General features: G+C 40.9%; 1 protein-coding gene across 1 annotated transcript; it reads left to right on the top strand.

The window, feature by feature from the left end:
- Positions 1–3,343: 3,343 nt before the first annotated feature.
- On the top strand, positions 3,344–12,368 carry LOC133367012 (vomeronasal type-2 receptor 26-like). The gene is made up of 4 exons (XM_061590613.1): positions 3,344–4,177; positions 5,551–5,778; positions 7,371–7,497; positions 11,467–12,368. Exons 1-4 carry the CDS (start codon positions 3,353–3,355, stop codon positions 12,366–12,368), a joined length of 2,082 nt encoding a protein of 693 aa, XP_061446597.1. The 5' UTR covers positions 3,344–3,352.
- The last annotated feature ends 1,109 nt before the right edge of the window (positions 12,369–13,477 follow it).

Genomic DNA, 13,477 nt, shown 5'->3' with positions numbered 1-13,477 from the left:
TGTATTCGTTTTGTTGCCTTTGTATATGCCTTAAGTAGTTTTATGATGACAATCTTATTCTTCATTTTTGTTTCTCTGTTTGCAATGGCCAATGGCTCAAGCAATAAAGTTAACTGACTGAGTAAAAATATTTTGAGAGGCATGGAGGGAGGGCAAAATATCCCTGAAGTGCACACCTGGTGGATTTCTGAGAAGGCAGTTATTGAAAGGGGAGAGTCTTCAGGAAAAAGGAGGAAGGTTTAGGAGATAACCATGTGTGCTTTGTCTGCTAAATATTCTCTTTTTTTCAATTGTAACATTTATACACTATGGATGAAGTCCAGAGATGCCATTGTTAGTAGTGGCATCCCAGCTGTGAAATACCCTCCACTCTGAAATTTGGCAGGCATCATCATCATCATCAATACTAATACTAATACTAATTGCTAATACTAATACTAATACTAATAATGCTAATGCTAATACTAATAATATACCAGCTCAAAACTTGGCACTTCACTCAGTCTTCTAGAAGCCATGAATGTTCACCTGGAATTATAGGCTTTCATTCTCTCAGTTTTTATGATAAATTGTTAGGAATATTATGTTGTCAGTTATCATGAATTGTAGAATTTTATTGTCACCCAGCCTGCAATCTTCAAATGTAGGGCAGGATGCAAATATCTCAGATGAATGAATGAATATTATGCAAAAAAAGTTATTATTGTATTGGGGTAAATATCCTTTTACATTCTCTCTGCATCTCTCTCTCTCTCTCTGTATAGTTGTTTCTATGACTTAATTCAACTTTCTTGCTCTCCCACTGGGGAGGAACAGCAGATACTTTGGCTGAGATGTGAAAAAAATGTTTTCTTTTGCAATGTGACAGAGAAGGTACAACTGGAGCAGATGATAATCTTCCTTGTAATCATCAAATTAATCAAAATTACCATTACTTCTTCACTTCCCTAGGGAGTTCCAGTGGCCACATGCACAATGACAAAGACCGAGGATGATATTAAAATCCTCTGTGTCATTCAGAGATTGGCCTATAGAGATACATAGCTCTTTGACAGTCTTTAGAGCATATAGTTTTTGTGTTGAATGAGCTGAATGAGTTGCCGTTCAAGTCTGCCCGGGTGATACATGAACATTCTAATGATAATGTGGAAAGAGATAAAGTGCTGTCTAAAATGAACATTGTCTTAAAAGATGGTAGTGTTGGTGGTCTTGGCAATAGTGATGCTGCCTCAGGCTGTGTCCAAGGTTCCTGTGGCTCAATGTACCACCAGGGACCCCCTTCCTATTCTTCACCATTATTATCACTCAGGGGATCTCATCATTGCTGGTGTTATGTCTCTGGTCTATATATTTTCAACTACCATAACCTTTGCAAACCATCCATTTCAGGAACTTTCTGGTGATCATATGTAAGTAGTTGGTGTTGGGTTTTTCTGGGTGGGGTAAAGTATCATACATCTGTAATTAATATTTTTTCACCTTTGCAATAACTGTGATTGCTAGCAGCAGCCTTTTTCTCTTCAGTGGTAGGGGTATTTTGGAGGGGGACAGTAATCTGATATCCCTAGCCCCTTTTTGCAGGGAGTTTCATCCATTATTTCACACCAGCTGATTATATGGTGAGTCCAATGTATACATTGTATATTTAATAAGAAAAGTGGTACATGTGTCCTTACTTTTGTTTAGCATCTGCTACTTGAACATCCCAGGCTATGGTCTGAAGGCACATGAGGCCAGCTCCCTGGTCAGGCCTGGTCAGTGCCTGGATGGGAGACCGCCTGGGAACCATATATAAGCTGCCTTGGGTTTCTAGCATGAAAAGAAAGGTGGGGTATAAATGTAATAAATAAATAATAAATAAATCTTTTGTTTGAGAGATTTTTTATTCCATGGAGGGGAACTTACAGACCAGATACTATTGGACTCCAGCTCCCATCAGTCCTAGCCAGCATAGCCAATTTTCATCCAAACAACAATATCTGGAGGGCCACAGGTTCCCTACTATATGCAATGTCTTGAGATTCCAGTCCCACTTTGAATCTTGGGGGAGGTAGGACTGGCAGAGGACCATCTTCGAAATCCTGAAGAGCTGCTGCCAGTCAGGATAGGCAATACTGACTTAAATGGACCAAGTGGTCTGACTCACTATAAGGTAGCTTCCTATGCTCTTTAGACATTTTAGACTCTGGTGTTATTGTTTTGGGGTTGGGGGCCTGAGGGGGCAAATTTGATGAGTTTACAGGGTGCATAAAATGATGCATGGTGTGGAGAAAATGGATAGGGAGTACTTTTTATTCCTCTCCCATAATACTAGAACTTGGTGTCATCCAATAAAGCTGAATGTTGGAAGATTCAGGATAGACAAAACAAAGTACTTATTTATATAGCACATAGTTAAACTGTGGAATTCACTTCCACAAGATGTAGTGATGACCACCATCTTGGTTGGCTTTAAAAGGGAAGTAGACACATTCATGGAGGATATTTCCAATGGAAGTGGAGTGAATGTTATGATCTGATGAAGATGCAGTCTTATGCAGCATGTAGCTCTCTTAATTCAGGGTAATGACTCAGCTCTACCAGCACATTGTGGCCTTGGCATTTGCTATAAAGGAGATAAATGAAAATCCCAAAATCATATCCAATGTCACCCTGGGCTTCCACATCTATGATGACCATCTCAGTGCAAGGTGGACCTATCTTGCCTCCCTCAAACTTCTCTCTAGACGGGGAAGACTCATCCCTAACTACAAGTGTGATGCTGAGAACTCTCCACTAGCAGTCATTGGGGGACCAAACTGTGAGTTCTGTTCACATATGGCAAATGTTCTGTGTATGTACAAGTTGCCACAGGTAAGTTGTGTAGATGGAGCATGGGAAATTGACAAACCATTCACACTTGATGTGTACTATGTCCCTTCTGGCTGAGATATTGTAAATGTACATGATTGTGTGTGTCTGTGTGCTTCTGAGTCTTGGAAGGGAAGGATATAATACCCTCTAAGCCTTGCTGTGGATTTACCTTAATTCTGTTGGGTCCTGAGCAGCAGGCATCTGCTCAGCATTAGAAAAGCATGCAGGGCTATCTGTGCCTGCCCACATCTTCAACAAATTTCCACTGCTTGTGCCTAACTGCATGTTTGATATGATAATGCAAAGTCACGTATATCAACAAGTTTTCCAAAACAGAACCTTTATCATTCCATTTCATTAAGAGAAATAAAGACGATTTCGAATCCCCCCCCCGGTTCATAAAAAACTAACTGAATAAAAATTAAAATCTAGGTTCCACTTATCACCATCCGGTGTCCTTTTGTGTGTGTGTCTTTAGGTCATCTATGGCTCTTCTCTCATGATGGACAATAGCATCCAAAGGGTTTTCTTCCACTGGATGTTCCCAGATGGGACCCATCAGTATGATGGGATTCTCCAGCTCCTGCTGCATTTCAGCTGGATGTGGATTGGGGTGATTTGTCTCAACGATGACACTGGAGAGAAATTTGTACAGAATGTTCTTCCCATGTTTTCCCACGGAGGAATCTGCTTTGATTTTATAGAAAGGGTTCCCAAACCCACTTTTTCCAGTGAAGTTTTTGAAATGGTGACGGAAGGTTTTAAAGCAGTTAGTGTTATTATGGGAAGCACAACCAATGTTGTGGTCGTGAACGGTGAAATTCATACCATTATGGCAATGAGAATGCTACCCCAGGCTGCAGAAACAGAGGGTACATCAGTGCAAACCAAGGCAAAAGTCTGGATTATGACAGCCCAGATGGACTTCACATCATTTCCCTTTCAAAGAGGCTGGGACATAACTTTCCTCCATGGTGCTCTATCCTTTTCAAGTCACTCAAAGGATCTGCTAGGATTCCAGAAATTTCTCCAGATGAGAAACCCTACCTTGGAAAAAGATGATGGCTTTATCAGAGTCTTCTGGGAAAAGGCATTTAACTGTTCTTTCCCCCATCCTTCTTTAGACAAAAAACAAAGGGGATTCTGCACTGGGCAGGAGAAACTGGAGACCCTTCCTGAGTCTGTTTTTGAAATGAGCATGACTGGCCATAGCTACAGTGTCTACAATGCAGTCTATGCTGTGGCACACGCTTTGCATTCTTCCAAATTCAGAGACAGAGTAGACAGAGTAAGGTCGGAGCTTCTAAATCAACAGCCATGGCAGGTAATACTCTAATCCAGCCAATGCAGCTCATCATATCTAGGCATTCAGCAGTAGTTGCTTGACATTATAAAGGGCTGACTGTGTGTAGCAGGAATTACAATTCAGCTTGTGGAGGATAACGATGTGAAGAGGGGAACCATCTTATTTCAGTGTTTCAAAAGATACAGGAGGATCCCTCTTCACACAGACACTTTCCATGAATTGGGGGCAATTTAAATGATGTAGGGGTGCAGATGTAGTATGCTGATTATTCCTGTCCTCATGCTCTTCACTGAGTGTGCTAGAGGAGTGCTAGAATTTTTGCACCTAAACAATAGGCCTTCTGTTTCTTCCATTTTAAATCTGTCCAGATGCTTCTGCTAACATTAGGACTGTGGGGTGCTGCCATTTCACTGCCTATTCATTCATTTGGAGAGATCCTTTCAGAGTTGTTCACAGTTACTTTTTGTTTTAATGGCCCTGAACAATTTGGTATCATCAGCAAGCTTGGCTGCCTCCCTGCTCAGCCCTAACTCTAAACCTTTAATGAACAAGTTAAAAAGAACAGGTCTCACTATTGATCATTGACTTGACTTTCTGCATTGGGAGAACGGTCTATTTCTACTCTCTGCTTCCTATATTTTAACTAATTAATTATCTGTAAAAGGATTTCTCCTCTTATTCTGTGACTTCAAAGCTTAGCCAGGAGTCATTGCTGAGGTACTTGGTCAAAAGCTTTTTTAAAATATAAGTACACAATGTCACCTAGATCACATCTTTTTATATGCTTGTTGACACACTCAAATAATTCTGATAAGTTAGTAAGACAAGACTTACCCTTGCAGAAGCCATAAAGGTTCTGCTTCAGCAAGACTTGTTCTATATACTTGGCAATTTTATCATTGACAGTGCTTAATTCTAGTTTTCTTGGGACAGATGTTAAGCTAACTGGTCTGTAGTTCCTAGATATCTCACCGGGTTCCTTTTTAAAAATTGGTGTTACATTGCCACTTTCCAGTCCTCAGGTACTGATCCTGACCTTAGTTGCATATTTTTGTTAGCAGATCATTTCACATTCAATTGTTTAAGAAGTCTCAGGTAGATGCCACCTGGACCTGGCAATTTGTCATTTTTTAATTTTGTCTATAAGAAGTTGAAGTTTGTCATTTGTCACCACTGTTTTTCTCAGATTGTGAAAGTTAGTTCAGGCATAGGGATGTGCCCTATATCTTTCTCTGCGAAGAAGGTGCAAAGAATTCATTTAGCCTCTCTAACAATCTCCTTATCCTCCTTTATCACACCTTTTAGTCCCTCATCGTCCAAAGAACCAATCTATTATCATATTGAATTGCTTTATGACTCTTCATTAATTGATTTCCACTCTCTTAATTTAGCTCCACCACTTTTTGAGAACAGTGTCATTTAACAATATTGCTGGGGAAGAGGTTTCCTTTGATCACAATGGGAAATTAGTAGCTGGATATGATATAATAAACTGGGTCACATTCCCAAATGAGTCCTTTCTTAGGATCAAAGTTGGAATGATGGACCCACAGGCTCCCCCCGGCAAGAAGTTCTCCATCCATGATGATGCTATTATGTGGCCCAGCAGGTTCAACAAGGTAAGATCCATTTCAGGCTAGGGATTGAAAGATCTGTCAGTTTTGGTTGTCGCAGTTGCTTACTTTTCTGATCTTAAATTCAGTTTTCCACATTTCTGTAGCAATTTACAATTTTTTTTTTAAAAAAAACCTCATGAACATTCTCCAGCATCTTAGTGTTAATTTCTCCTAAAAACACATTTTTCAGAGACTAAATACATTAACATAGAGTGTACTCCAGGAATTCACAAACTGTGGTCTGTGGACCACCAGCGGCTTGCAAGTATCAGTCAGGTGGTCCACTGCATGTCTGCATCAAATATTCATGTTGATTTTAATTGCATTGTCATTGTTTCCTTTATTTTTATACTGAATTTTATTGTATTACAATTTGAAGTCTAGATAATGCAAGTTGTGATACAATACAACACTGTATAAGAAATAACAGAAGCAATACAAATACAATGAAGAAATCACACAGCACCTAGTACAGCACATTACAATTGCTACAACAGGCAGAAAAAATCATTAAGTGGTCTTCCAAGACTACTATTAATTTTCAAGTGGTCTGTGGGGAAAAAGGTTTAGGGACCACTGATCTGCTCTCATCCCATCTATATTGCACAACTGGTCTCCACCTATTCAATCTATTTTTATACTCTCTATGTCAGAGCTTGGAAAAGTTACTTTTTAAAACTACAACTCCCATCAGCCCCAGCCAGCATGGGCACTGGATTGGGCTGATGGGAGATGTAGTTCAAAAAAAGTAACTTTTCCAAGCTCTGCTCTATGTTTCTTTACCGTTACTGTCAGCTTACCAATTGCCATCTGCTCCCACAAACTCTTAACCAATTTCTTCTTATGAGTCTTACAATTAACCTTCCAAACTTTGCAGACATGATCCTTGCTAATATTAATATGTACAGCATTTAACTTCAGCTGTTCCTCAGTATCCTGTGATTATCCACATAATTCAAAAAGCACAACCACAGATCAATCATCAGCCCTTCTTAAATATTTCATTGATCACTGAAATCACTATCTTCCAATAGCATCTAGCCTTCCAAAACTTGCACAAGATGTAGAAGAATGCAACACTGATAAACCTCTTTAAAGAGGGGGAAATTGACCAACTAATCCTTCATGAAAAAAAAGGAAATGGACTGCCTTCAAGTCGATCCCGACTTATGGCGACCCTATGAATAGGGTTTTCATAGCAAGCGGTATTCAGAGGCGGTTTACCTCTGAGGCTGAGAGGCAGTGACTGGCCCAAGGTCACCCAGTGAGCTTCATGGCTGTGTGGGGATTCGAACCCTGGTCTCCCAGGTCGTAGTCCAACACCTTAACCACTACACCACACTGGCTCAAAAACTCATGGTAGAACCTTGAAGCATTGCACATATTTGCTTGTGATTTTTGTTCACGTGAACAAAGGATTACAGTAATTCCACAGGTTCCAGCAGTCCGCTGAATACCTAGTACTCTCTAGGTTCGATGATATTGTGAGATCCCAGAATTAAGCCATTTCTTAACTGGGTAAAGAACACTGAAATAAATTTTCCAACGTATACAATCTGAATTTTACCTTACTCTTCTCTTTCATTTTTGCACAGTCAAAGCCCCTTTCACGGTGTAATGACTACTGCTATCCAGGCTATAGTAGGGCCAAGAGGGAAGGGGAGCCATTTTGCTGCTATGATTGCTTTCCATGTGCAGAAGGAAAGATATCAGACCAGAAGGGTAAGAACAGATAGCTTATCAAATTAATCAGCTATGATCTAGCTCCCTCACATCAGTTTATAAAACAATTCAAAATACTTCCCTAATGTTCAAAGTGTTGCCCACAGTATAGCGGTGGTAGTGGTGTCTACGAAAGAATGCCCTCTTATAGAACAACATATACATTTTGTCATTCCAACATATTCCAGAAATTACAGCATCAGTGGAGACCTGAGACCCTCATTGTGAGTCCTTTGTCATGGATGGATGACTCCCTGGTAGTGTTTGGGCTGAATACTGTTACTTTGCTTGGCGTGTGTGTGTGTGTGTGTGTGTGTGTGTGTGTGTGTGTGTGTAGGGGGTCCATAGATCTGGATTTCTGAATGCCCTGGGGGATTTTCTGGCTGACATGGCTGCCACTTCTTTTGGGGCTCCTGTCATGCTACGTTGCATGAGAATGCCTCAGATAAGAAATGTCTGGAACAAGCTGATACTACTCTAGCATAGAGCAGAATGAACTAATTCCACTCTACCAAAATTCTGAAGCAGGTTACCAAATTGGAAATGGCTTCAGTAATTGACTCCACAGCTACAATGCTGAGTGCATCTGAAACAGTCAACTGTAGGGGGGTGGGTGCTTGTGATAAGGATGGCCTAAGGATACAACCCTAGCCTCACTTACCTGGAAGTAAGCCCCAATGAATTCAGTAACATTTATTTCTGAGAAGACGTGGTTAAGATTGCACTGTAATTCTGATTTCCATTTCTGCATTATATTTTATTTTGTTGGTGGGGCGAGGGAAGTCTGTTTAGAAAATGAAACCCACCAAAAGCCACATGAAAGTCTGACACACAGCCCACAAAGGAATCACTCATATTTTATCAAATGGTTTGACAGCTGCTCCCCACCCCCTTCTATAAGAGTTAACAGTTGCTTGGGGCAGATCCAACTATTCTTTAGATTTCCCCCCCTTTGTTTCCTAAGAGGTCAACCACTTTCCAAAGAGCTAACAAGTGTATATTTTGAAAACTGGGTCACCATGTGGTGGGGGGGTTGATGTTATGCATTGCCTTGCACAGAATCCCCCCCATAGATCTATAGCAGCCACCATCTCACCCACACTCCCATACAATGAAAGGCATTCCCTCCCCTTAAATATTAGGCAGGCACCATCTCTGCTATCTTTTTGGCGCCTTTTGAAGACTTTCCTCTTCCAACAAGCCTTTTAAGTTGAGACATATCCAAGTCTGCATCTGTGTCAGAACTGCTTCTAATATGTCTTTTAATATATCTTTAACCCTTATTTAAAAAAGATGTTTTTAAAGTTTTTTTTGTTTTTAATGTTGTCTTGTTTTAATGTATTTTAAGGTCTTTTTATGATGTTTTAAAGTGTTTTTAGTGTTTCTGTTTGCCGCCCTGGGCTCCTGCTGGAAGGAAGGGCAGGGTATCAATAATAATAATAATAATAATAATAATAATAATAATAATAATAATAATGTCATATGATGACCCAAGGACATTTGTCGACCCAGTTTTCAAAGTGCACACGTTGTTGTTGTTATGTGCCTTCAAATCAATTACAACTTACGACTTACGGCGACCCAATGAATCAGCGACCTCCAATAGCAATGTACACATGCAGTTGCACTTTTAGCTGCTCCAAGCAGTTATTTGTAGCAGTATGCATCTGCTCTGTGTATAACCCAAATAACAAGGTGAATCAGGATGATTGGGAAAGAACTCACATTCATGTGTCAGATCTTGCTATTAAGACAAGTGGAGGTAGACCAGGGAAATCTCAAACTTTTGGGTAGCTCTGTTGTGGTATCCCTCCACAATAGTAAAATGTACAGCTTTTCCACAACTTTTCTTTTCCAAGGAATGAAATCAAGCTGAGGAGAGGGAAGGAAAGGTCAGGAGATCTTTAATTTTGATGGACACGTCTAGATTTGAATCACAGTGAATAATTTTCTAACGCCAATCTAATTATGATAATTTGAGAGAGACCTGTTGAAGTCAATAAACAAAGCTTTGCATGGGTCATCACTCCACTCCGTGTTTTGGCTGTGAGAGAAGGCCATAAGTAGCAGAAACACTCTATTAGGTGGCCTACTTACTGTATTTCCCAACCTTTATATTTCTGAACAAGCAATTAAAAAACACAGTTTCTCTCTTGTAATCCCAGGAAAGGAAACGGTGGCAAGAAATATCTGTGACTTTACTATAGTAAAATCACCTAACATGATAACCTCCCTCCCCCTTCAAAAAAATAGGGAATGTGATTTTTGTTTTCCCAAACCAAAATCATAACTTTTGCTATATTTTTCTGAATTTTGTCAGGGTTCATGTCCTCATGAGGAGTAACAATTCCTGCAGTTTGCATCCAATTATGGCAGATTTTTTTTTAAAAAAAAAAGTTTAAATGTTCCCAGCATGAAAAACTCTGGATGTATCTGCCTGAAATTTGGCTAGCTTAATCCACTCTCGAAGGGCTCTGTTGCTTGCAAATATCACCCATGTATGAGGAAAAAAAACAAGTTGGGGCCAGATTTAGATTTCCCATTACAGCCAACAGAGTAAAACAGAGTTTTGGATATAACAGATTGGATTGGAACCTAAATAACAAAATAACAAAAGGGCAGAGCAATCCAACTCAGTGGAAGCCGACAAAAGGGGAAATGGGAGCCAACGAGAAGGTCTGCAGCATCTAAATGCCATTTGGATGCCTCTGGGAGCTGCACACAGGGACCAGAACGTAAAAGCTGGCTCTCACAAATACCCCTACTGGGGAGTAACACCCTTCCAGTGACTTCCATTGCAATTTTTTTCTTAAACCAACCTTTTCTCCTACATAATTTTTGCATGGATCAGGACCTGCAGTATGTGCTGAACACAAGTTGAATGTAGCCTAACTCCCCCCTTAGCTCCTCCTCCGACATGCCCCCGGAACACCCCCTTTTCAGGCCTTATGCCAGCTCCCCTAATGCCATGCTGGGTTTCCCTGGTGGATCCCTGACTGAGCTGGCTGGGTCCTGACTCCACCGTGGCAGAGCCAGGATGTGGGGCTTCTGCCAGTGCAGACAAGTATAGCCCAGCTGAGCCGGGGACCACCCTATCCAATTCCCCTCAGTCTGATGTAAATACCAGTTGGATTTCACCCTGAATCAGAATTAAACAGAGTAGATACAAATAAAAAAAACCCAGGACATTTCCAAGCACTGCAAATACATGACAAATCTTGTGGTTGCTGAGCACACCTAGCTATTATCTCTTTTTAGGATGCAGGAAAAAAGGAGCCATTTAGCAATTTGCTCCAAGCAGCTGTTAACTGTGTGAGAGGAATAAAATAATTAAAAGGCTGCCATGGGTCACCTTGACAGATTTCTTGCAGTATGAATTCCTTGGGTGAACTGTGTTCTAAACCAGAAATCAGCTATCAGGATGCAGATCTGGTAACACAATGAATTCCTCTCCCATTCCTACTTATGGCCTATTGAGTCAAAATTCAATGACAGAGTCCACCAACCTGGTACTCTCCAGCTGGCTTTGACTACAATTTCCATCAGCCCCAGCTAGAACAAATTTGTGCTAACTAGATGGAGTCATTGGAGGCACCAGGGTGGTGAAGGCTGGACAATGCAATACCCCACTCCCCCCAAAAAATATACATAGACCTTTGACCATGTCAGATGCAGAAAGGATGATATTTGATTTTTAGGTGTATCTAAAGCAGCTTAAACCCACTGAAATGTTGCAGCCCCTGGATGCATTAAAAAAATCCATCCTCCCACTGAATTATGTGGTCTTAACTCAGATTATTGACGGAAGAGAGATCTACACTATTCTTCCTTCAAACTCACCTTTGATATTTTTCAAGTAGCAACTCTAATTCAGAGGCTGCATGAAAGAAAGGAAATGATAGACAGATGCTTGGGTAGAGATATACATACATATATACACATGCCATGTTATTTGTATTTTCTTTCCAGACATGGATGACTGTTTTCAGTGTTCAGAAGATCATTATCCAAACATTGGCCAGGATGGATGCCTTACAAAAGACACAAGCTTCCTTTCTTACAAAGAACCTCTGGGGATAATTCTGGCCACATTTGCTCTATCCTTTTCTTGCATCACAGCTTTGATACTTAGAATATTCATGAGGCACAAGGATACACCCATAATCAAAGCCAACAACAGGAACCTCACCTACACTCTCCTCATCTCCCTCCTGCTCTCGTTTCTTTGTGCTCTGCTATTCATTGGCCCACCTGCAAAAATAACATGTTTCCTTCAACAAACTGCTTTTGGAATTATCTTCTCAGTGGCAGTTTCTTGCATATTAGCCAAAACCACCATAGTAGTTCTAGCTTTCATGGCTACCAAGCCAGGGTCCAGGATGAGGAGATGGGTGGGGAAAAGACTGGCCAACTCCATTGTCCTTGCTAGCTTCCTTATTCAAGCCAGTATTTGTACAGTGTGGTTAGCAGCTGCTCCCCCATTCCCAGATTTAGACAAGCACTCAATGACTAAAGAAACTGTATTGAAATGTAATGAAGGGTCAGTCACCATGTTCTACTGTGTTCTAGGTTTTATGGGCTTCCTGTCCATTGTAAGCTTCACTGTGGCTTTCCTAGCTAGGAAGTTGCCTGACAGTTTTAATGAAGCCAAGTTTATCACCTTCAGCATGTCCATCTTTTGCAGTGTGTGGTTGTCCTTTGTTCCTACCTACCTGAGTGCTAAGGGGAAATACATAGTGGCTGTGGAGATCTTCTCCATATTGGCCTCCAGTGCTGGGTTACTGGGTTGCATCTTTTCTCCAAAATGCTATGTTATTTTGCTGAGACCTGAGTTGAACAGCAGGGAACGGCTGATAAGAAAAAAAAGTTAAAGAATCTAAAAGGACTGATTGATGTAGCAAAATATAGCTGTGATTTAGTCTCATTGTATTCAGTTGTTGGAATGCCTCAGCTGAACACAACTGTTACCCATAGCCAATACTATAGTTCATGTTATTGGTACCTGTGGCCCTTTCCCATAAACTACTCTGTTAAAGAGAAGAAGTGACATAAGACTGGTGTGGTGAATGCTGAGAACTGTATAGTCCTCTTGCATAAGTCCTGGCTATTTCCAGAAGGGTGTTACGACACGTGCTCTTCGGAACCTGAGTGTGTGAATTTGCCACCCTCATGTCCCATGAAACACACCTCCTTGAGAGGAGGGGATCTTTTGCTAGGGATAAGAACAAGCGCTTTGCCCTGAAATGTGCCTAAATGGTGTATCTATATTTTCCCCAAGAAATGCAGGTCCAAACCAAAATAAAGCAAAGCTTTCTTTTATTGAGAGAAAGAGTAGAAAAGCATTACAGAATTACTTGGGTGCGTGGCAGCATTAATCATTAATATCCTAACCCAGTCATAACTTTAAAGTTAAAGATCAAGGACCCTATGGCTATTAAGAGTGACAGGTAGGAGAGATTACCTATCCTATGCCCAGAGTGGGCGGTTGAATACAGCTGAAGCTATGTGGAAGAGCTCTGATCCAAAACCAGGAAGGAATCTCTTGGTCTCAAGCTTTTGCACCGAGACCCAGAGTCTCCCCGGTTCTGTCCCTGCAGTCCTCTGATGCGTTCCTTGAAAGCGTTGTTCACTTGTTGGAGCTCTGATGTTCCTCGGCCCCCCTTCTCCTTCCCTTTTTTCACTAGATTCAAGCCTCGGTTTTAAAAGACTTTTTTCCTCTCTCCCCCTCCTGCCAAGGAGGGGGTCTGAAAGTCTGGTGATTTTGTGTGTGTGTGTGTATCTGCATGTGTATTTCTAACTGACCCTGAAAAACTAAGGCTCCTAGCGAACAATGGAATTCACTGTGGGTGAGGGAAGTCTGCCAAAGAAAAAGATAACATTTATGCAGAATATTTAGTTAATTTTGTATCTTAATTCTGCCCTTGTTACCCTTTGCACAAAACCTCTGGAACGCATCACCAGCCATACCATTAGGTGTGTG

The sequence above is a fragment of the Rhineura floridana genome, chromosome 11 (assembly GCF_030035675.1).
Source record: "Rhineura floridana isolate rRhiFlo1 chromosome 11, rRhiFlo1.hap2, whole genome shotgun sequence".
NCBI classification, from domain to species: Eukaryota; Metazoa; Chordata; class Lepidosauria; order Squamata; family Rhineuridae; genus Rhineura; species Rhineura floridana.
The sequence above is the reverse complement of the archived record's forward strand: the minus strand, read 5'-3'. Positions and strand labels throughout refer to the sequence as shown.

Bases quoted from the DNA above. Each gene is read 5' to 3' on its own strand.
- LOC133367012 (XM_061590613.1), top strand. From the start codon at position 3,353: ATGATGGACAATAGCATCCAAAGGGTTTTCTTCCACTGGATGTTCCCA. The intron at 4,178-5,550 runs GTAATACTCTAA...CTCTTAATTTAG, and splicing joins TAAATCAACAGCCATGGCAG to CTCCACCACTTTTTGAGAAC. The intron at 5,779-7,370 runs GTAAGATCCATT...ATTTTTGCACAG, and splicing joins GGCCCAGCAGGTTCAACAAG to TCAAAGCCCCTTTCACGGTG.